At 50.9% G+C, this 20,981-nt stretch overlaps 10 protein-coding genes across 10 annotated transcripts; 5 read left to right on the top strand and 5 right to left on the bottom strand.

Moving 5' to 3' along the window:
* Nucleotides 1–26: 26 nt before the first annotated feature.
* ASPVEDRAFT_39792 (glycosyltransferase) lies at nucleotides 27–1,306 on the bottom strand. The gene has a single exon (XM_040812002.1). It carries the CDS (start codon nucleotides 1,277–1,279, stop codon nucleotides 92–94), a length of 1,188 nt encoding a protein of 395 aa, XP_040666111.1. The 5' UTR covers nucleotides 1,280–1,306; the 3' UTR covers nucleotides 27–91.
* A 532-nt stretch (nucleotides 1,307–1,838) lies between these two features.
* On the bottom strand, nucleotides 1,839–3,555 carry ASPVEDRAFT_127663 (uncharacterized protein; the record flags this gene model as incomplete). The annotated part of the gene is made up of 4 exons (XM_040806481.1): nucleotides 1,839–1,999; nucleotides 2,046–2,312; nucleotides 2,367–3,033; nucleotides 3,085–3,555. 4 exons carry the CDS (start codon nucleotides 3,553–3,555, stop codon nucleotides 1,839–1,841), a joined length of 1,566 nt encoding a protein of 521 aa, XP_040666110.1.
* A 166-nt stretch (nucleotides 3,556–3,721) lies between these two features.
* Nucleotides 3,722–5,999, bottom strand: ASPVEDRAFT_884535 (uncharacterized protein; the record flags this gene model as incomplete). The annotated part of the gene is made up of 5 exons (XM_040818324.1): nucleotides 3,722–3,748; nucleotides 4,389–4,598; nucleotides 4,648–5,391; nucleotides 5,437–5,823; nucleotides 5,868–5,999. 5 exons carry the CDS (start codon nucleotides 5,997–5,999, stop codon nucleotides 3,722–3,724), a joined length of 1,500 nt encoding a protein of 499 aa, XP_040666109.1.
* A 760-nt stretch (nucleotides 6,000–6,759) lies between these two features.
* On the bottom strand, nucleotides 6,760–7,622 carry ASPVEDRAFT_70581 (uncharacterized protein; the record flags this gene model as incomplete). The annotated part of the gene is made up of 2 exons (XM_040816084.1): nucleotides 6,760–6,937; nucleotides 6,985–7,622. The coding sequence occupies 2 exons, from the start codon at nucleotides 7,620–7,622 to the stop codon at nucleotides 6,760–6,762; spliced, it is 816 nt and encodes a 271-aa protein (XP_040666108.1).
* A 1,379-nt stretch (nucleotides 7,623–9,001) lies between these two features.
* ASPVEDRAFT_39791 (DUF3632 domain-containing protein) lies at nucleotides 9,002–10,161 on the bottom strand. The gene has a single exon (XM_040812001.1). It carries the CDS (start codon nucleotides 10,123–10,125, stop codon nucleotides 9,079–9,081), a length of 1,047 nt encoding a protein of 348 aa, XP_040666107.1. The 5' UTR covers nucleotides 10,126–10,161; the 3' UTR covers nucleotides 9,002–9,078.
* A 1,046-nt stretch (nucleotides 10,162–11,207) lies between these two features.
* Nucleotides 11,208–12,985, top strand: ASPVEDRAFT_149305 (uncharacterized protein). Its single transcript, XM_040808200.1, has 4 exons — nucleotides 11,208–11,505; nucleotides 11,551–11,846; nucleotides 11,901–12,015; nucleotides 12,063–12,985. Exons 1-4 carry the CDS (start codon nucleotides 11,231–11,233, stop codon nucleotides 12,898–12,900), a joined length of 1,524 nt encoding a protein of 507 aa, XP_040666106.1. The 5' UTR covers nucleotides 11,208–11,230; the 3' UTR covers nucleotides 12,901–12,985.
* A 61-nt stretch (nucleotides 12,986–13,046) lies between these two features.
* ASPVEDRAFT_27078 (NAD-dependent epimerase/dehydratase family protein) lies at nucleotides 13,047–14,012 on the top strand (the record flags this gene model as incomplete). The annotated part of the gene is made up of 1 exon (XM_040809977.1): nucleotides 13,047–14,012. One exon carries the CDS (start codon nucleotides 13,047–13,049, stop codon nucleotides 14,010–14,012), a length of 966 nt encoding a protein of 321 aa, XP_040666105.1.
* A 268-nt stretch (nucleotides 14,013–14,280) lies between these two features.
* Nucleotides 14,281–16,739, top strand: ASPVEDRAFT_81917 (ankyrin repeat domain-containing protein; the record flags this gene model as incomplete). The annotated part of the gene is made up of 2 exons (XM_040817110.1): nucleotides 14,281–15,115; nucleotides 15,682–16,739. The coding sequence occupies 2 exons, from the start codon at nucleotides 14,281–14,283 to the stop codon at nucleotides 16,737–16,739; spliced, it is 1,893 nt and encodes a 630-aa protein (XP_040666104.1).
* A 246-nt stretch (nucleotides 16,740–16,985) lies between these two features.
* ASPVEDRAFT_39786 (cytochrome P450) lies at nucleotides 16,986–19,065 on the top strand. The gene is made up of 7 exons (XM_040812000.1): nucleotides 16,986–17,199; nucleotides 17,248–17,377; nucleotides 17,430–17,621; nucleotides 17,667–17,818; nucleotides 17,871–18,115; nucleotides 18,173–18,444; nucleotides 18,503–19,065. Exons 1-7 carry the CDS (start codon nucleotides 17,016–17,018, stop codon nucleotides 18,885–18,887), a joined length of 1,560 nt encoding a protein of 519 aa, XP_040666103.1. The 5' UTR covers nucleotides 16,986–17,015; the 3' UTR covers nucleotides 18,888–19,065.
* A 751-nt stretch (nucleotides 19,066–19,816) lies between these two features.
* On the top strand, nucleotides 19,817–20,679 carry ASPVEDRAFT_149301 (uncharacterized protein; the record flags this gene model as incomplete). Its single annotated transcript, XM_040808199.1, has 2 exons — nucleotides 19,817–20,172; nucleotides 20,232–20,679. The coding sequence occupies 2 exons, from the start codon at nucleotides 19,817–19,819 to the stop codon at nucleotides 20,677–20,679; spliced, it is 804 nt and encodes a 267-aa protein (XP_040666102.1).
* Between the last annotated feature and the right edge of the window lie 302 nt (nucleotides 20,680–20,981).

Genomic DNA, 20,981 nt, shown 5'->3' with positions numbered 1-20,981 from the left:
GGCTCGCCAGATTTATACCTGCATATCGCGTGTATAACTTCATTTAATATCTATCATACTATGATATGGATAAACTATTCAATATTCTGCATCACGGCTCATAAAGCCCCTTCCGCATCGTCACCGGCCTCTCTATCTGCACCACCGCAATCTCCTCCCTCTTCTGCCTGAATCTCGTCGCTCCGTATCTCAAAAGGTCCGCAAAAGTCCCCTCACCATGTGCCCCCTCATTCTCCTCCATATCCCAAAGCGCGCCCAGCGCGGGCGTCTTGGTCAAGTTCTTCGCATGCGTGACTTTCTGCATACTACTCTGCGCCAAACAGTGCCACACGATGGCATAAGCCTTCTTATACTCCTCCGATTCCGGATCCGCATCCAACCGGGTCGCAAGCAGCTTAAACGCGTCTTCACCCTTGAACCCGATCTTCGATTCAATACCCCAGTTCTCAACGATCACGTCGAACCATAGCACCTGGTTCATGGCGTAGTCGACGCCGCTGAATCCGTCGCCCGCGTCCTCGAGCATCGTCAGCCGCATCCAGGCCAGGACCTGGGTGATGTACTCGAAGACCGTGGTAGGCGTCACGGCCCATTCCCAGGTGAAGCCTCGCTCCTGGGACGCACCAAACCCCTCGTCCCGCATGAAGGCGAAAAGCGGGTTCTGGCACATCCCCTGGTAGCTTGTGCGGTCTTTCCAGACTTGCACGAAGAGTTCGTGCCAGCGCTGTATGAAGGGGTCGGCCTTGCGGCTTGCGACGAAGTGGTTTGCCATGGCCGTGTCGTACATCCTGGGGACGCTGATGCTGTAGGGTGACTCAGGGTCTTCGAGCTGGGACCAGCAGATGCGGTCGAGGGAGCGGATGAGGATGATGCCGACGTCCATGAAGACGCCGCCGAAGAGGTAGAGACATGCGCCGCGGAGGAAGTCTGCGCTGTGGGGGCCCACGTACTGGCCGGCCATGGTGCCCCTGACGAATGTCTCTGGCAGCATTTCCGGAGGGATGGTCTTGAGTGCGTGGTTGGGGGAGTCCGGGACGTTGTCGAGCACGCGGACTGTCCACGAGGGCCCGCAGATGCGGTGCCAGTCGATGATGTTTCGCTGGCACCATTTCGGCATTGCCTCGACCCCGGCGTGCCAGTAGGCCCAGATGTTCTTCTCCGAGGTCACCGGGCGGTGTTTGGAGAGCGAGGCGAGGATTGCTTCGTCGCTGCGGGTGTCGAGCGGCTCGGCGGGCTCGAGCTGGTCTTGGAACTCTTTGGGGATTTGGTACTTGGACATGTTCTGTGCTGTGATGAAGTGTAGCTGCGTAGCTGCTGTAACGTGGGAAGAATCACTGGTAAGTACTTCTCCAGCCAGGTGAGGCGTCCCATAGCCATAAGCCAGGTGAGGCGTCCCATGGCCATGTCCGTTGAACCATCAACCGTTATAGGCCGGACAGGGATCTATCAAATAGGTTTGATGAGGCGCCAGAACACGCGTCGCCAAGGGCTCTTCTAAGAGCTATACCAGAGACAATAAGCCAGCAGCGCATCCTCATTTATACACCTTGACCAATCGGTCGACATGTTGCGCTTCCACTGTCTCGGCAGACTGCTATTGGGTCCGTCCTGTTAATCATATGATTATATCGTGCCAAGGGGAAAGTTTTATCCCGTGAAATGAGGCAAGATCTGCTCCTGTCTCCAGTGTCTACCGGCCTGGTTTATACTTGCATATCGCATGTATAAAAACTATTCTTATTTAAAGCCTCGAATTAAATACACAGATTCTGGGTGGTGGTAGAAAGTATGGCTGTAACAAACAATATATGTTTATATGTGAAAGGAAATATACAAATCTACGAAACACACTGAGACAACCCTACCAGCACTCCATGCCTCGAGCTGCAATTCAACCCCAACTTCTCCTCCCACGGCAGTTCATTCCGATTCTCCACCCTCTGATAGCACTGCACCAGCCTAACCGTCGAGTACTTGCCCAGCGCCAACGCAAGATGTTCTACCCCCATCAGCATTCAATCAATAAATATAAGAGTGCAACATACGCCCTAAGCAAGTGCGCGCCCCAGCATGGAAAGGCATGTACGCCTTGGGCCTGACACCAATGTCTACCCACCGCTCAGGCCGGAACTCATCGGCGTCTGGGCCGAAGAACTCTGGCATCCTGTGCATTGCATACACCGAGTAGCCTACGGATGCTCCGCGGGGAACGCGCATAGGCGATTTCCCATCTGCTCCTCCACCACGAGGGAGGAATGTGTCCACTTCGGCGGTGCGCTGGTTAGCTGCCACTGGGGGGTATAGCCGGAGGACTGGAAGTAATAAGCACTAGCTCTGAAAAAAAAAAGGGGGGGGGGGAGAAATACCTTCTTGCAGGACCATGTGCAGGTAAGTGAGCTTGGAAAGCTGCTCTATTGTCGGAGGCTGGCCATGCAGAACACTGATTTCCGCACGAAGATTCTCCAGAATATCCTGTCTCTGACAGAGAATATACCAGATCGAGCCCATGAATGAGGTCATGCTGTCCTTGCCCGCGGCCAGCAGATTGATCATGTCGTATTTGATATCCTCCCTCGACCTGCCTTCATTAAGGAGTTTGTAAAGAAGAACCTGCCCAGAACCAGCAGTGAAACCCCCACTGGCATGATCAATAGCCTCATCAATGAACGCATGCACAGTCCGCAAAGCCCGATCCAGCCGCGCATCCCCAAACACAAACCTCCAGCAAATCCCAGACAAGCTGAAATCATCAATCCCCGAAACAGCGCGCTGGGCATACTCGAACGCCGCCGCAAATTCCCGCCCGCGCGAGCCATCACTGTCAGACCCAAACAGCGACGGCAGGATCTCGGTCGATGCCCCCAGGAAGAGATGCGTCGAGACATCCAGCGTCAACGCATGGAATATCCGCTGCAGATCAACCGTCCTTCCATCCGGGACTAATCGTATAAGTACCTGTAGATGCGTCTCGAAGACTTCAAGCATATCCGGTCCAGCATGAGACAACGCAGGCCGTAATGTGCTGCGGTGGTGCTGTCCATTCTTAATTAGGATAGCTACTAGAAACAAACAAGGAAGATTTACCTTCCAAGTCACCCCGTCCGAGTTGAAAATACCACTGCCAAACAACGGCTTCCAGTTCCGGCGCCGCGTAGGGCCCAGCCCAAAGTCCTGGCTGTGGGTGCGATCGACCAGCATCGCGTGTATATTGGCCGGGTCGATTGTGTAGACTGCCTGTCGCCCGAGGCTCAGATATGTGATTGTCCCGTTGAATCGGTTAATGAGATCTGCAGTGAATGTAAGGAAGCGGTGGTTATACACCGACTGGGCGATATCGAACAGGACGTCGAGGCCGAGGATTGGGTCTTTGTGGGGGTACCACCGGGGTTTATCATAGACCTGGGGAGGCTTCTGGAATAAGCTTGGGAGTGTGACAAGGAATATTGTCACTGGGATAAGCAAAAGAATCGGATTATGAACGACAGGTTGGGCGTGGTCGACAGTGGGAATGGGCCCAGGCCCAGCGCTCCAGAGCAGAGAGTTATTGACATCCATAGTGACTGACTTCGTTTCTGTTCATGAAAGCAAGGACGTCCATCCGGTTTATATCTTGCCCTGCCTTCTGTTGTACGGGGTATTTTGAGTCTCGAGTCGGTCGTCCCTGGCACGCAGGATTCTTTCTCGCTTGAGCATTGTTGTATACATCGAGTAAACTGGCAATTTACTGCTTCTCAGTTGTGCCAACAGACTCAAATACAGATACAGTGACAGTGACAGTGACCCAAGAAGGAGTGTCAGATATGACAGTCACTATTTGTGATTGGGGCCGTCGTGCCAGCTGGCTCATCTGTCTACATGCAGCAGCACAGCCTAGGACCATTGGAATATCTTATAGGGATAACCCACAGATTCAGCTCCAGTGGTTATCTGATCATTAAATGATATTTCCAATGCCACAGCCACACGACTTTCTGGTCGTCACGGTGAACACCTACCACCCCAGGCGAGGTAAGTATATTCTCCATGGCGAACTGCAGAGTCTCATTCTTGCTCCAGGTACGACTCGTTGGGATTCCCGGAGACGATATTATCTCTTTCGTCGGAGAGCCGGGTCGTCGTCAGGATGTAGGCGAGTACGGAGGTATGTCTGCGTTGGTTGAAATATAAGGGAGAATATTCATTTCAATAGATTGATAGTCGATCGGGTTGTATATCGTGGTATACAGTTATCGAGGGTGCGAATGGAACTCTAGCTATCCAAATATCTGAATATCGGTACAGCAGATGAACATAGTCAATAAACGGCAAGATAGAAGTTTGACCTGATATTATTCTATTCCAGCATCTAAAGTGTATACAATTTTGCCAATGCAGTTAACATTCTATACAGCATCATCACTAGATGAATCCTTTCTCTTCAAAGGCGCATCCAGCGAGAGAGACTCAATCCCAAGGCTCCCCACCAGGGCAACAGCACACGCAACAGCGCAGAAGATCCAAACACGCCGTAGTGCATTCATCGAATCAATCAAGGCTGCAGCTGGAGACGAGGATTCGGCACTAGATACAATAGCACTGCCGACTGAGATCCCAATAGCCTGCAGATCGGCATTAGACAACGAAGGCAGTTTCGATAGCAAGACTTACAGCACCAAATGAGCGCCAGAACGAATACAGGGCCACAGCCAACGACACCCGCCCAGGATCTACAGCAGCCTGCACTGCAAACCCCATTGCACCGAATAAAAGACCCATGCCCGCTCCGACAGGCAGATTGAGGGCGATCCATGCGCCTTTCGAGGTTTCAGGGGCGAGAAGATATAAGAGCGCCGAACCCAAGGTCGACACGGCCCAACCGAGCCATATCGCCCATCTGTAACTGCCGCTCCAGCTCACCAGGTAGCCGATGAGAATAGACGCAGGGACTAGTGTTAGAGTCTCGGGTAGCACGGCCAGTCCGCTGTCGAGACTGCTGAACCCTTTGATGGTCTCGTAGTAGACGGGCAGGTAGTACATGATACACCACAGGGCCATACCGTGCAGCATGGAGCAGAAGAACGTGAGCAGACAGGTGCGGTTTTGGAACTGCGCGAGGGGAATAAGGGGGTTACGAGCCCAGTATTGCTCGTAGAGGAGGAAGAAACAAAGCCCCAAGACGCCGATAATGAGCGGCGCCAGAGTATGCGCGTCATCCCAGGGGTATACGACCGAAGCCTGCATGATGGGCACGAGAATAGCCACCAACGACAGCGACAGCAACAGGAATCCAGCAAGGTCTACCTGGACGAGGGTTGACACAGTATGCTGAGCGCTGGGTATTTGCGGCAATGCAATCCAGCAGGCGACGGCTGCGCTTGTAGTGGCGATGACGTTGATTCCAAAAACCCATCGCTGATTACGTTAGAAGAAGAAGTAAAAAATACATTATGGTCTTACCCATGATCCTCCCGTCGTGAGAATGCCAGAGAGGACAGGTCCTATTGTCGTCCCAATGGCCCAGGGCACGCTGATGAAAGCGAACCACTTGCCCCGGACGCGCAATGGAACGAGATCCGTGACGATAATATCAGTCAGGGCAGAGATCCCCCCTGATCCAAGACCCTGTAATGTCCGTCCTGCGAGAATTGTTGCATAGTTCGGCGCGAGAGCCCCCATCAGCGAGCCAACAGTAAGGAGCAGCGCACTGCCTGTCAACGCGACTTTGCGGCCAAAAACATCGGCCAATGTTGCACAGCAGGGCTGGATGATCGTCGAGGTGAGGGCAGTTGATGTTCCCAGCCAGAAAGTCCGCGGCGTGGACAGCTGGAAGTCCTGGGCGATTGTCTGCAGCAGTTAGCAAGGAAATGCATCGCCAGAATGTGCCTTACCTTGAGCGCAATAGAGACCGACGTTATTGAAAGAGCAGCAGCCAGTGCCAGAACAGACATGGAGAAGAAGGCGAAATAGAAGCGCTTGGAGAGCTGTGTGCTCTCCTTCAGCTCGATCTGCTCTGTACCCATGGCTGGAACGTCGTTTCAACTAAAGAAGTCGAAATAGTGCGTTAGCCTGTCTTCTATTCCTTTTATGTCTCGCAAATTGAAGTTCCTGTCTCGCTCTCGATTCCGAGACTCGAATGGGACACGGCTCATCTGTGACAGCCTGTCACGCCTAAGCATTTCTCGTGTGACAGAGTACTATTTTACTACCTTTATTGTTCCAGATAATATTTGCCAATCTCTTATTAAGTGAGATATATTCGGATCATCTACCCAGACCGCACCCGCGGACCCCGAACGGTGTGTATCATTGTCTTGACTGTGCTCGACTAGATTAGCAGGGATCAACTCCTGTCCGATCAACAAAGAATTCTGATTGTGAATCAAGCAATTTTGCTTGTTAATCAGAGCCCGAGGAACACCCTACGGGTATCAGTCTCGCTCTTATCGTTGTGGCTGTGATTCTTGCCATCTTCCTGATATCTCTCGATCAAGTCAGCCCTAACTACCCTACCCACCAACCCTTTCTGACTCTCCACAGACCATTATAGGCACCGCAATCCCCAAAATCACAGACGAGCTCGGTGGTCTCAACAAGGTCTTCTGGTTCGTTTGCTTAGACTTGATCATCTACAAATGGTGGTTGTTGTTGGTGTGGACATTATCTCTCTAGCACACGGTTGCTACACAATACTGCTGGCTTAAAATGAAAATCTTCTTTATGTTTGATGTAAAAGACTAGCTGATAATGCCCCTGGGTATCGCAAAGAAAAAAAGTATATCATCAAACAACCTGCTGATTCCACACATCCTCCAGCTCGAGATTCCAGTCCAGCTGCGAGACCTCGCCCAGGATATCGCCTGGGAAAGCAGATTGACTACGGCATGCTGATTCGGCGCCATCAGAGTCGCAGTCATTTGATACGAAGAGCTGGGAATCAGCCCCGGGTGGATCAATCGTACTGCAAACAGGTCAGCAAAGCCTCCACCAAGAGGAAAAAGATAGTACCTTAAAGAAGAATTTGCCATAGGCTGGTGAATGTTTAATATAGCAGCCTTGTAGCCCGCTCGATAGCCATCCTGCCAGTATTGCACATTCCGCGCCATCTCCGTCTCGCCACCGACCAGGGGGACGCAGTCCAGCGGTAGTTCTGGGGCCTTTGATTGCTCCGAGTCCATTTCCTTCTGCAAAAGCTCCTGCAGCGACGCTTCGTTTGTTGCGCTCCCGACCAGTTCCCACGGGCCGGACGAAGCCGGTTCCTTACCAGGACCTCTTTTGCGAGGAGAGGGCTGTTTCTGAGGCCGAGGACTAATTCCATTCCACAAGACATGACCCTGGGCCATCATTTTCTCTAAATTCCGCCACGGCGACGACGTGACGTGGATCCATTTCGGGCGATAGCCCTGAATATCAAATAGGCCGAGATTCCGCGTCTGGAAGCGCTTGCCAGCAAAGTCCACAAAGGCAAGATAGTTGCTATCGGCCTGTCGCACGATCGTGCATTTTCCTTGCTCGCGTGCGACCAGGCGTTGGATTTCTAGCGGGTCGAAGTGTGGTCGGGTCTCGCGGTAGATGAGGATCAGGTATCGAGCACTGTATCGGCGATCGGTGGATCGGCTGCTGGGCTGGGCTTTACTTGATCTCATTGTGTTTTATTTATTTCAGTCTGCGCGCGCTGAATGTACGTACGTTGGTCTGGTCAGGACCGGGAGGACTAATATAGGCTTTCAGCTTCATCGCCGCAGCCCAGGCACGGCCACACGGCTGCAGCACTTTTAAATTGGATACAAGCCGGTGGCATCGGGTGAAGCTGTCCTGGCGAAAAGCCGACATGATTCCTGTCCTTGGTGCTGCAGGCACGCCGGTGGTTTAACCAACAGCTCACAGAGATAGAAGAGGCATGCATTGCTAGTCTGATTTATTGGCTACTGGCATTGGCCCACTGGTGCAGGATTTCTGCTAAGGTCATTTCGCGCTCGCCCCAACAAGACGCAGCTAAGCCCGGCGCAATAGGAATTACGCTCGTGCTGTCAGGTTTACGGCGTAATCCGAGACGAGCTTGGCACCCAGGACTCAGCGTGCGGTTCTCTTAACCAGCGTGACTTCCCCACTGCGTGCCTAATGTTGCTAAGAGGAAGTACAGCAAGATGCGTATCTGCCCTGTACAGCGATAACCTCGTCTTGTTGCTCTTCCATCCCGTACCAGGGCCAGATGGGGGATTATTTCCACACGCGCCATTGCCCGTGCTTTTTGCGTATAATATTCTAATGCAAGTTATGGGTCCACCGAGGGGTAAGTTGAGGGTGACAGTTTCGGCCCCTTTGCTAGTACGTCGTTTAGTGTAGATAGAGCCAGCCCGCGTGCTGACCTCAACACAGCCCCTCCTCAATATCTGGACTATATTTATCTTTATTTTTAAAGGATTGGGGCCACTGATAGATGTGGTAGCAGCTTGTGGAATAATAGGAGTGCCAATCTGACAGTAAATCCATGACTCAAGGGAATCCATACTACAGCATAGGCCGTGATTATACATATGTCCAAAGCCTTAGAGTAAGGGCCATAATGGCCTAAATCATATTAATCAAACTAAACTTATAAAAGCTAGTAAAGGCCTTATATCAATACTGCAAAAGGACATTGGAATGTGCCAGGAAATGAATGGAACAGACTCGTGCCGGTAGATACCACCACCAAAGAGCAGTTAAAGCAATGGTTCCATGCAATGAAATCTGCATGGCTCCACTCAGGTAAGTCCTCAGCAGAATATGGCACAATTTTACCATTCTTGTGGGCGAACAAGTTGGCCGTGATAGGGTACTGTATCTGTGTTGGCCAGGTTAAGTAAAGAACAGGTGGCCGACATCCGATGTGTCATTTATTGAACGTCTACTCGGGACAGTCTATATGCCTTTTTATAACTATCTAAGAATACCATCCCTCTTCTTGTTTCTGGAGTCATTCACTGGAATGTGGGTAGGCTGAAGGCAAAATATCAATTTAACACTGCAACCACTTATTTATGGCATAATTCGAGGATATTTAGATAGATTTATTGTGGACTGGATTTTAGATATTAAAGGCAAGAGGCCGAGAAGAGTCTACGACTCTGGCTCAACGCGTGCAAGGGACTTTAGGCACGAAAGATGCTTATCCTGATGCAGGGCGTCGCCACCCTTCTTATAAGCCCTGAGAACCTCGGACCTCCTCTGCTTGATTGTAGTGATCATGTACTGAATGCCATCCGTGGCAAGCTCCTCCAGCGCTTTCTCATTGGCTTCCCTAGCTTCTTCCTGGATCTCATGCAGCCGCTTCAGCCAGAACATGTATCTCCATGGCGAGAATCCAACAGGGGATCGCTGTCCGAGCTGCGATTCGAGGAACTCCTCCCCACCCTTGCTGATGTGGCTAGGGCAGTCGTTCCAGCACACTTCTGACAGCAACAGGAGGTTGTGGCTTGCTATTTTCAGCCATGAAACAGCAGCTGGTAGCAGATGGAAGACCTCAAGCTGCTTGGTGCCTCGGTTGAGGTCTTCCTCGTCTGACTCTTGCCCAGTGCGAAGTGCCTGAGGGCTTTCAAAGAGAGCACGGAAGATCAGAAGAGCAACTTGGCACAGTCTATCCTTAGCGACACGAGTGGATGCAAGTTTAGCCAGAAATGTTGAAAAATTGAGACGGTGTGTTCCAGACATGGAAGCACCATGATTGACCCAGAAATCAGTCATATCCCCAACTAAGAAGGGGAGATCGTTCCACAGTGTACCGTCGACGGTTCTTGCGATATCAATCCCATTGACCCCACTTGCAGGTCTAGTCAACGGCCCCATTCCTTGAATGCGGAGGATATCGAGGACTATTCCCTCATGTTCAGGCGACGAGGAGGAGATGCTCCGACCAAGTTCGCAGTACATATACCACAGGGAATGAATGTGGCCTTCAAGGGAGTCCACACCATCTCCGATATCGCAGTATCGGCTGGTCACGACCCAGGTCCGGTTACTGAAGGCCATGTCTCGGACTTGTTTGAATTCGCCCCGAGCGACAGCCTGGCGTGTGCCCTCCCGATCTCTGCGAGCATGGTCGATAGCTGCGGTAGAAGCTGTGTCTCTAGGCAGAGCGCTCAGCAGGGAATCACGAAGGTGGTCCATTTGGAAGCTGACAAGGTTGATTCAAGAGTTCAGGAAAGATAAGGGTCAACTTGAACGAAGGGACAGAGATTTCACCCAGGTTGGGGGCCATGCTGCCCCCTACTAGGCAGCAACGTGGGTTCTGACAGGCGAACAGGCTATCTGAATTTGATGGAATTTTCAAGGATTGAAGTCATATTCGATGACTGGGAGCAACGGAGACCAGCAACCCTCTGGTCCTGGAAATATCCAACGAACGCGGCTGGCGGGATTCCACTACCTCGAGGTCAACAATAGCCATCAGCACTGGGAGAGAGAACTTGTAGCAGCCACTTCGAGTTCTGTACTGCAGCCTGGGCTTTTTTCGTGAATACGAGACAGTCTGAATTTGATATCTGATAACTATGGGCATACATGCTCTTAGATATCTTTAATTGCCTTGGCCAGGCCTTCCAAGGCCCAACTCCTCTACACTATGAATTTATCAGATAGAGCACACCAGTTGCAGATCTATAAAGTCATAATCACCGAACATAATGGTATGCGATTTTATCACATACAACTTTGAACTGTTGTTACCTAACCCTTAGCTAAATTCTGATTCTTTAACGGAAAGACTGTCTGCTGTAAACAAGACAATCCTTGCCTAGATTATTGTATCGTGGTAACAAACCTGCCTACGTATAACATGTGCTATGACATGATGCCAAGTAGAAGGCAGAAAACGTGCTAATTCTTTGACTTCAAACGACGATGCATATTTAGACATATCCGACCCCGAAGCTGGGCGTATCTCGGCATCGGTTTGTGCCCAGGTGGCAACGCAGTTCGGTCCGGGTGGACAGCTCGATTCGGTGATACCGCGCGCTCTCACTGAGTGCTGCTTTGTGAGTGAGCTCTGGTCATGCCCAGCCGCCAAGATGGGGCAGGCTCCAGTTTCCAAGACAGAATGATCTGCGCCAAGTTGTTTACTATACACGACAATCTTGACCGACTCGGGCGATATGGACCGCCGTCTGCCTGTATACATATGCCATGGAATGCACCGCCAGAATACACTTGGCAGCCTCTGGGTATAAATATACCCAGAATTTATTTCATTTATGCTACAACTCATACATCCAAAATGCGTTTATACTTGCTACAATTCCTTCCAGCTGTTATCAGCACGGCATCGGCCAAAATCGCCTGGTCACCATGCGAGGGCGAACAGTCCCTGCACTGCGCAACCCTCGACGTCCCCTTCGACTACACCAGTCCCAACTCTACTGAAACCCTTCCACTCCAGCTCATCAAGATCCCTGCCCCGCTGGGCTCAAAGGGAAGTATCCTCGCTAACCCAGGCGGGCCAGGACAGCCTGGGCGGTCGGGCATTGTAGGACTTGCCTCTCCTCTTATTGCGTATGCCTTTACCTTTCCTTCTAGTGAGGGTGGCTAAGAAAATAGGTTAACCGGCGGCGAGCACGACATCATCTCCTTCGACACGCGCGGGACGGTCAACACCATCCCCTTCGAGTGTACGCAGGACGAGATCAATCGACATGAAATGACCAGAGGGATAATACCGGGAAACAGCAGCGCGGGAGCACTAGGGGCGCTGTGGGCGCGCGGGACCATCAACGCCGAGCTCTGCGCGCAGAATGCGTCGAGGATCGGGTCTGTTTTGACGACGGCGTTTGTGGCGAGGGATATGATGAGGATTGTGGATGCGTTGGAGGAGGATGGACTGCTTCGATACTGGGGTATGCATTCCAAGTATTCCTGAAGTGTTTAAGCTGAAGTACTAATGTCGGTAGGGTTCTCGTATGGGACGGTTCTGGGCGCGACGGTGGCCGCCATGTTTCCTGATCGGATGGACAAGGTTATCCTGGACGGCGTGATGAATCCGCATGAGTACTACCATGGAACTGCGTAAGTTTTCTATCTTCAAGTCTGAACAAAGGAAGCTAACAGCACAGTAATATCGAAGAATGGGCAGACTCCGACGCAGCCTTCTCCGACCTCTTCGCCCACTGCGTCAAAGCCGGCCCAGAGCTGTGTCCGCTGGCAGCACATAATAAAACAGCAGCAGCACTGGAGCAAATGACATTCCAGCTCCTCGAGCGCCTCAAGCTCCGTCCTACCACCATCGGCCCAATGATAATCGACTACCCCAGCCTAAAGGGGTATATCATGGGGACCGTCTCCGGAATGCAAGGCTGGCCGGTCTTCACCATGCTCCTAGACCATCTCCTATTCAACGTCGAGTACGAGGAGCTAGAAGAGATTCTGTATACTACAGCCGCGACGTTCAGTACAGACCCGGACCTGCGCGAAGTAGGCAGAACAGCGACTATGGGTCTTATGGGAATCTACTGCAGCGATAACCAAGTCCGGACAGACTCACTAGCAGACTTCATGCCTACCGTTCGCGCACTTTATAATACCAGCCGCGTAGCAGGGGATAATCCCGTCGGGTCCTATATCGGCTGTCAGCAGTGGCAGATCGAGCCGAAGGAGACGTACCGCGGACCGTTCACTGCAGAGACCAAGACTCCGCTGTTGCTTATTGGGAACACGCTGGACTCGCACTCGCCGCTGAGGTCGGCGCATAATGTCAGTGCTGGGTTTGAGGGGAGCGTCGTGCTAGAGGTGAATGGGAATGGGCATACCTCGACCAATGTGCCGAGTTTGTGTCTGCTGGAGAAGACGACGGCGTTTTGGAGGGATGGGACGCTTCCTGCGGAGGGGACGGTCTGTCAAAGAGATATAGAGCCGTTTACGGGGCTGTGGTGGGATGATATTTTAAGTGAGTGAACTTGTATAGTTATCGATATAGTTAGTTCTCTTTTGTACGTTAGTTTATGCATGACCCCGCATACCCCGCCTGACAGCAATAAATATCACACTTATTTATATCTGGAAATATAACCCTTCGTCTTTCCTCCCCTCCACCAGGTACAATGCCAAACGTCCTCATCCTCGGCGGCTCAGGCTACATCGGCCTCACCACAGGCCAGTCCCTCGTCTCGTCAGGCAACTACAGAGTCTGGGGCACAGCGCGCAGCCCCGAGAAGGCCAAACTGCTCCTGCAGAACGAAATCACCCCGATCGCTGCAGAAACAGACATCACAGACCCAGACTCCCTCAGCTCGGTCATAATCGACCATCTCATCGACATCGTCGTCGACGCCACCTCAACGCACAAACAAGGCGACAAAGTCCTAGAAGGCGTGAAAGCCGCTGCAAAGATACGTGCCGCCAATCTCGCTAAGGAAGGCATCGTCGGTCCTAAGCTCGGTTTTATTTACACTTCAGGGATATGGGTCCACGGGTCTACGTCCGAGCTAGTTAGTGATCTTTCTCCTGTCGGTAGTGCACTATCAACGGGTACACCACCGCGGATTGTCTCGTGGCGCGCGGGGCAAGAGCAGGCGATTCTTGCCTCGAGAGATGTGCTGGATGTTGCGATTATACGGCCGGGACTTATCTACGGGCGTGGGTCGTGGATCTGGACGCCTTGGTGGGAACCACTGCTTAAAGCGAGGAAACATGGTACCAGTGTAGTTGATATTCCTGCTGATATCACGGCACGTCCGTCGTGCGTGCATATCACCGATACTGCTGCTGGGCTTCATGCTGCTATTGACCGTATCCATGGGAATCTGGGTACATGGCCTGTGTTTGATTTAGTGACAGAGACAGTCCGCGTGCAGGATATTGTTGACGCGGCGATGTCTAGCTTAGGGCTTACGGCGGAGGTGCAGTATACAGGCACCAGAGGGGACGTCATGCTTGAGGCGATGAGTACGGCGGGGAATTCTGAAGGAGGAAGGGCCAGGGCCGTGCTGGGCTGGTATCCTAAGCGGACGGAGTTTGTTTTGAATATGGCTGTGTATATTCGTGCTTGGGAGGCTGCACTGGCGTGATATCTTCAAGTTGCCTTGCTGGACACTTTATCTCGGCTGTTATTCTCGGACCCAGTTCGATCCCAAGTCCCTATCATAATTAGCATCTTTTACAGTTATTTGTATGAGAGGATCATTGCTTTCTCATAAGTATAATGCTTTGGCTTTCAGTCTAGTACCTCCCTAGTCAAGCGCGAATTTGGTGGCTTGGTTGACTATATTAAGCTGATTCCCCCTAAATTTCACCTTCTTCCTTACCAACCCTCATACTATCCATATCAACATCACAATGGATACCGAAAGCATCGAACCCGGTAACTCTAACGATATCGATGACTCTGACGAACCGCTATTCCCATACAAACCCAGAGACCACGAAAGAGAGCCGAGTCACATCCTACGCCACAGACGCTACCTCGGCAAGCAAGGGACCAAGCTGACCCGCGCAATCCGCAAGAATGACCTTGAGAGGGTCCGCTTTTCGCTTGCAAACGGTGTTTCTCCTGATTACCCAATCGACATGGATCCCAGTCCGCTTACGCTATGTATACGCCACGAGAGGCTAGAAATCATGCATCTCCTCTTCGAGCACGGCGTGCGATCTCCGCAGCCCTGTGATGCGGCGAATGGTTTTGAAGATGAACTGCTGATGGCAGCGGGGAAGGGGAATCTGGAAATCCTCAAGGCACTTGTAACGTACAGGGAAGAGAGAGGGTATTCCGGCTTTATACCAGGATATTTTGATGACGCGGAGCCGATTCATGCAGCTTCTGGATGGAATAGGACCGTCCCTGGGTGTATGGGGTGGCTTTTAGACCGGGGGGCTAGGATTAATGAAGAAACGCCGCACTGGCGCACGCCGTTGCATTTTGCGGTTGATCGAAGAGATCAGAGGGTGGATGTTGTACGGTTTTTGTTAGATAGGGGCGCAGATATCAACCATGTCACAAGGTATGGGAAGACCGCGATTTATCTTGCTGCTAGTAGGGGCCATGGGGGGATTATCGGGGAGTTGCTGAAGAGGGGGGCGAAATTAGATGAGAAGACGAGGACAGATGAGACGGTCTTGCATGCTGCTGCGGCGAATTGCTCATTAAAGACTGTGAGGATGCTTATTGAAGCTGGTGCAGATGTCTATACCAGAGACCACAGAGGATGGAGCATACTGGAGTTTGCACGAGAGGCCAGGCAAACTGACACCGTGCAGTGGATTGCAGAGAATACTACTTTAGGACTGTGTGATATCAGAAAGGAAATATAAACACTTTCATTGAGTAGATATCTCGAGATATCAGATAGGAACAGACTGGTCATTAAGTAGTAACTTACAAGCTGCAAGTATTAAGCCACCATGCTGTGAGAATAAACTTCAATACCCCTTTATACTCTACATATTGCTGTTTATTACAGGTCATCCTCGATCCTGACTTCAGAAAAAGACCTATCTGATCACACCCAAAGCCGTCGATTCAAGCGACGGATACGGCATCAATCATTAAAGGTTTACCGAAAAGATAATTCAACACGAAGAGTGGCTTGCAATAATTATATGCTAGAGCTTATAGCTCAGTTCCAAGAGTAATTTTTATGTCAATCGATTGATCAAGATACAATCCCTTTGTTCCCTATAGTTATATACTGTTTGTTGGCCTGGATATAAAAACCCCAATTATCCTACCATAATTTCCAGGACACAACCAGGCATTGAAAATGTTGAAGTCTTATCTTTTATTTCTATTTTCCCTTGTCGCCCTTGGCGCCAGCGTCTCTCCCTCAGACTGTGCGCAACTACGCCAATTCAAGGACGATTTCGAGAGCTCCGCAAGAGACACCCCAGTCAAAAGCCTCCCTTCATTCGATGATAATGTCTCGAACCATGATAAGAGGGTTGCTCTCCACCAATACTTGTTCTATGTGCACCAACAAGCAACCAACCTAGCGGCACTTGCCCACGGCTTCAACACCCGGAACGAGAAATCGATGGCGCCGGCGGAAAAGAAGCTACACGATACCATAAATGCACTTGGTCAAGAGATAGCAGACATGGATGATCACAAGGACTCCGACTTGCCCTTGACAGACGATGAGAAAGAGCTTGCTGGTGAAGCTGCTCATATTTCCTCCCGTCTTGAACAACTCGAGGAAGTAATGGTGAGAGAAATAGAAACGCAATGTCCAGTTAAGGCCCACGCTCCAAGGCAGGAAGAGCCTGAGGGGGAACAGCCTGAGAGGGGACAGCCTGAGGAGGAAGAGCCTGAGGAGGAAGAGCCTGAGGAGGAAGAGCCTGAGCAGGAAGATCCTGAGGAGGAAGAGCCTGAGGAGGAAGAGCCTGAGCAGGAAGATCCTGAGGAGGAAGAGCCTGAGCAGGAAGATCCTGAGGAGGAAGAGCCTGAGGAGGAAGAGCCTGAGCAGGAAGATCCTGAGGAGGAAGAGCTTGAGGAGGAAGAGCCTGAGGAGGAAGAGCCTGAGGAGGAAGATCCTGAGGAGGAAGATCCTGAGGAGGAAGAGCCTGAGGAGGAAGAGCCTGAGGAAGATCCTGAGGAAGAAGAGCCTGAGGAGGAAGAGCCTGAGGATGAAGAGCCTGAGGATGAAGAGCCTGAGGATGAAGAGCTTGAGGATGAAGAGCCTGAGGATGAAGAGCCTGAGGAAGAAGAGGAAGAAGAGCCTGAGGAGGAAGAGCCTGAGGAAGATCCTGAGGAAGAAGAGCCTGAGGAGGAAGAGCCTGAGGATGAAGAGCTCGTGAACTAGCCCATTTGAAGCTTGGGAATCTGATGGACTTTTTTCTTATTGCTTTGCTCTCGGCTGTTATCTAGTATAATTATAATTATGGGCATAAATCTTATGTGTTCTTTCATATCCTTTCATGTTACTCTATATCAGCCAATCAAAATACTTTGGCCTCCGCCACGCGGCATATCAGTTTCTTAGGCTTAATGCAGTTAGCTCTTAGTAATGTGAGACCAACCGCGGGGTCAGGCTGTTATCAAGACTGGCCGTGGTTTTGGTTCTGCCACTGCAATCACGATGTATCTACTCCTTGCCGTTGCTGGCCTCGCCAGCCTGTATTTTGTTCGTTTATTGTTTTCTCGCACATCCCACATCCTGCCACCAGGCCCGAAGCCACTGCCAATAATTGGCAATGTGCGCGATATGCCCGCGGCGGGCTCTCCAGACTGGCTGCACTGGCTAGAGCACAAAGAGCTATATGGTACTGTACTCACATTCCCAGACAGCCTCCTCGTCTAACTCAGAATAGGACCTATAAGCACGGTGTCTGTTCTTGGCCAGCGCCTGATCATCCTCAACGATGCCCGTCTTGCATTTGACCTGCTAGAGAAGAAGTCCTTGATATACTCGGACCGTCCTAAACTGCCGTTTGCCGCTCTGTATGCTTTCCCTCCCTGGCTGCCTTTTAGCTATATGGTTTAACTGTTATAGATGCGGGCTGGATGGCACGTTGTTAATGCAACGGTACGGAAAACGCCTGAAAGCCTACCGCAAGTACATACACCATGATTTGGGATCCAGCACCAGCGTTTCGCGGTTTAACAAAACCCAAGAGACCGAGGTCCGTCGCTTTCTGGTCTGCCTGCTGGATGTACCGCAGCGTTTACCTCAGCATGCGAGGAAGTATGTTTCATAGACAGAGAGCAAGATCTATACTAATAACAGTAGGCTCGCCGGAGCGTTGACTCTCAAGTTCCTGTATGGCTATCACATGGACTATACCGCGCCAGATCCGCTTCTGGACTTCATTGAGAGAACTATGGAAAAGGTTCTTGCTGCGCTCGTCCCAGGGACATGGTTAGTAGATGCCGTGCCGATATGTATGTATTCCTCTGCTGGTCTCTCCCGTGTTTTCGTTATTAACAAATACAGTGCGACACGTCCCTCCGTGGTTCCCAGGCGCTGGCTTTCGCCGAGTCGCGCAAGTACTCTGGCAAGACCTCCAGTCGATGGCAGATGTTCCTTATAAATTCGTGCAAGAACGAATCAACGCGCAGAGCGCCGAGACTTCGTACGTGGCTAATCTGCTGAAAGAGAACGACATACCTTCTGGGTCCACGCAAGAGACCGACGTCAAGTGGACCGCCCTGTCACTGTATTTTGGAGGTGCTGACACGGTATGTCTTGCTTGCATCATCTGGTATCACTATCTTCGCCCACTGACCATAAATCAGTCCGTTTCAACAATTTCATCATTCTACCTAGCAATGGCTCTATATCCAGACGTGCAACAACGCGCCCAGGAAGAAATCGACCGAGTAATTGGCCGAAACCGACTGCCTGGATACGAGGACCGCGATAATCTGCCCTACACCAATGCAATAGTCAAAGAGGCCCTTCGATGGCATCCCGTCACACCGATGGGCGTAGCGCACAGCTTAATGGAGGACGATGTCTGCGATGGCTATCACATCCCGAAAGGATCCATCATCATGCCGAATATCTGGTCAGCCCCCTGTCTACCTAACTGGCCTTTCAAGCTTGGTTCTAATAATTTACATCAGGGCATTCTGCCACGACCCAAAAGATTATAAAGATCCAATGAGCTTTAACCCGGAGCGTTTCCTCGGCGATACCCCCGAGCGAGATCCGCATTCGCTGGTCTTTGGTTTCGGGCGTCGTATCTGCCCTGGTCGGATCCTTGCGGACTCGAATATATACCTAACTATTAGTATGTCTCTGGCGGCCTTTAATATCGGCAGGGCGGTCCGTGACGGTAAGGAGGTGGATATTCAACCGCGCTTTTCACCGGGCATGATTAGCCACCCGGCGCCGTTTGAGGTAGGTATCAAGCCGAGGGATTCAAAGTATGAGGAGATAGTCCGGTCTGTGAAGGATGGGCTTCAGTGGGAGACGAGAGATGCAGATATTGTCCGTGGGATGCTTTAGTTTATTTAATATAGACTGGGACTTGATATGAGATAAGTATATAAGATTCTTGAGTACAGGGGAGTTTATTCTAGGATTATACCCTAGGTAAGTTGGTAATTACAAAGACTGGGTAGCTTTACTCTTAAATAAGTTAATGTTCACTATATAATAGGTCGGCGGACATATAATAATGCACAATCTTATATAAAGATAATACTGCATTATTTTCACCCACTTGGTAAGGCTAGACCACAAACACACATATTCTGAGGTAGATTCAGACATAAGGAAAATAAGTTGGGGTTTCTATTTCCTGAAGAGAGTAGTCTTACACCAGAGAAGGAGGAAACCCACCAACCAGTGCTATCTTGACGACGAGCGGGATTATAAGGAGTTGGTTAGCCCTAAGACATGCCGTTTGTACTCGGATCCGCTGCTGGGTTGTCTGGAGTGGTCCTGTTAGCAGCCGAGACGCTTTCCCAAGCCACCTTCGGTGAGGAAGAGGATGTCCCTGCGACTGCCCGTATTGGAGGCCATTCTCTGGTCGTGCAAGTGCCCTGATCTTCGCCCCGACCCGCTCAGATGTATGGCAACAGCCTATACCAGCTTGTCAGTGGCTGTGAGGCCCCCAGAGTAAGCCAGTGGGTTTCACGAAGTAATCCACCAACGATATGCCACTTTACAGCCAAAGCCATACTCAACCGAGTAGAATATGTGTGAATCTCCAGCTCAGACGTCGCAGGCCGTTGCTGAGGCTGAACCAGGCAGATATGCGCCTCACAGGCTCCAGGGTTGATGTACATATAAAGCTCCCTCCCCATGCATATGTACTCTGCGCTTTCATTTTCAGATAATAAATGACATTGCTCGGCGTAATATATTATTGCGTTCTTGCGATTCTCGTGTACCCGTGGGTTTTCTGCTGGAGGCTGCTCCGCAATTGTGCCATGCGAGAATCTGATAAAGATGAGACCGCAGAACAACTTAATGAAAGATACAGACGAGAAAGAGAGCCGTCAGCATCTCTTTGGGCAGATCGACGTCCCCTGACTCCTATGCCGTTGGAGGACGAGAAAATGCTCGTCTCCCGCGCAATGGCGGGTCAATGTCCCGGTCAATCGAGGTTGCTTGCATTGCCTCCTGAACTCCGTCTTATGATCTGGTTTCACATTATGAGTTGGCCCGGTGAGATCGTTATCTTCCGTTCTGCGGACTACCTATATGGTGAGTGGAGTGAAAAGGAGGACTTTGAAAGTACACCACCCAATCGGTTTATACCGTTACTATCGACCTGTCGGCAGATGTAAGTTGTAGTTACTTGTATTATATATTATCCACTCAATGCTAACACGCTCCACCCAGATACTCCGAAGCAGTCGACATGTTGTATGAGAGAAATACATTCTACTTCAACCGTCGACCCGCGCTCAACCTCCTCCCCAGCGTGGTCGTCCCCGCAAGGTTATCTTCAATCAAATCAGTGTCTCTCTTTATCGTCGCCTGTCAGCATGTCGACCCAGAGCACGGGGCCCTGTGTCGACAAGCCGGTCGCTGGATCGAGGTTCTCAGCGTCCTACAGAAACTGACGGGACTCCGTCGCCTTCATGTCTCGTTTTCGAGAGTAATGTTGCCGAGACATATTGAGATGGGCTCGCCGTACCTAGGCCCGTTTATGGAACTCCGAGCACTGTCAGACTTTGTGGTTGAGATCTATGATGATCCTGATCATCCGGGACAGGAGTGGCACGAACGCTTTCCACCCGATTTGCCGTTTCGGGTTGTGATACGGGGACCTTCTAAAGGTGTATGAGTGTATATTCAAAGGGTGCCTGCCGCCAATTCTTCAACAATCAGAGAGCATTGTTGCCTGATATGTACAAGACTCCTATTTATTGGACAATCGACCAGCAGGAACGTTGGTTTAGACTATCGACGGTCTATACATTCCAAGCTCCATAAGATATGAAACAGGACGTTTTCTCATGTTAATGGCTGGATCAATTGGTTGAGACCCTTGGCCGAAAAGAGATCCTGGCTTTACGCAGTGCTCTGTGATGTTAGATAATAAGTTACTTTGTAAAGAATAGAATACCTAAGCTTGTACTAGCTACT

The sequence above is a fragment of the Aspergillus versicolor genome (assembly GCF_001890125.1).
Source record: "Aspergillus versicolor CBS 583.65 unplaced genomic scaffold ASPVEscaffold_3, whole genome shotgun sequence".
NCBI lineage: Eukaryota > Fungi > Ascomycota > Eurotiomycetes > Eurotiales > Aspergillaceae > Aspergillus > Aspergillus versicolor.
This window is presented reverse-complemented; position numbering and strand designations above follow the sequence as displayed.

Bases quoted from the DNA above. Each gene is read 5' to 3' on its own strand.
- ASPVEDRAFT_39792 (XM_040812002.1), bottom strand. From the start codon at position 1,279: ATGTCCAAGTACCAAATCCCCAAAGAGTTCCAAGACCAGCTCGAGCCC.
- ASPVEDRAFT_39791 (XM_040812001.1), bottom strand. From the start codon at position 10,125: ATGGACCACCTTCGTGATTCCCTGCTGAGCGCTCTGCCTAGAGACACA.
- ASPVEDRAFT_149305 (XM_040808200.1), top strand. From the start codon at position 11,231: ATGCGTTTATACTTGCTACAATTCCTTCCAGCTGTTATCAGCACGGCA. The intron at 11,506-11,550 runs GTATGCCTTTAC...CTAAGAAAATAG, and splicing joins CTTGCCTCTCCTCTTATTGC to GTTAACCGGCGGCGAGCACG. The intron at 12,016-12,062 runs GTAAGTTTTCTA...CTAACAGCACAG, and splicing joins GAGTACTACCATGGAACTGC to TAATATCGAAGAATGGGCAG.
- ASPVEDRAFT_39786 (XM_040812000.1), top strand. From the start codon at position 17,016: ATGTATCTACTCCTTGCCGTTGCTGGCCTCGCCAGCCTGTATTTTGTT. The intron at 17,378-17,429 runs GTATGCTTTCCC...TAACTGTTATAG, and splicing joins AAACTGCCGTTTGCCGCTCT to ATGCGGGCTGGATGGCACGT. The intron at 17,622-17,666 runs GTATGTTTCATA...TAATAACAGTAG, and splicing joins TTACCTCAGCATGCGAGGAA to GCTCGCCGGAGCGTTGACTC.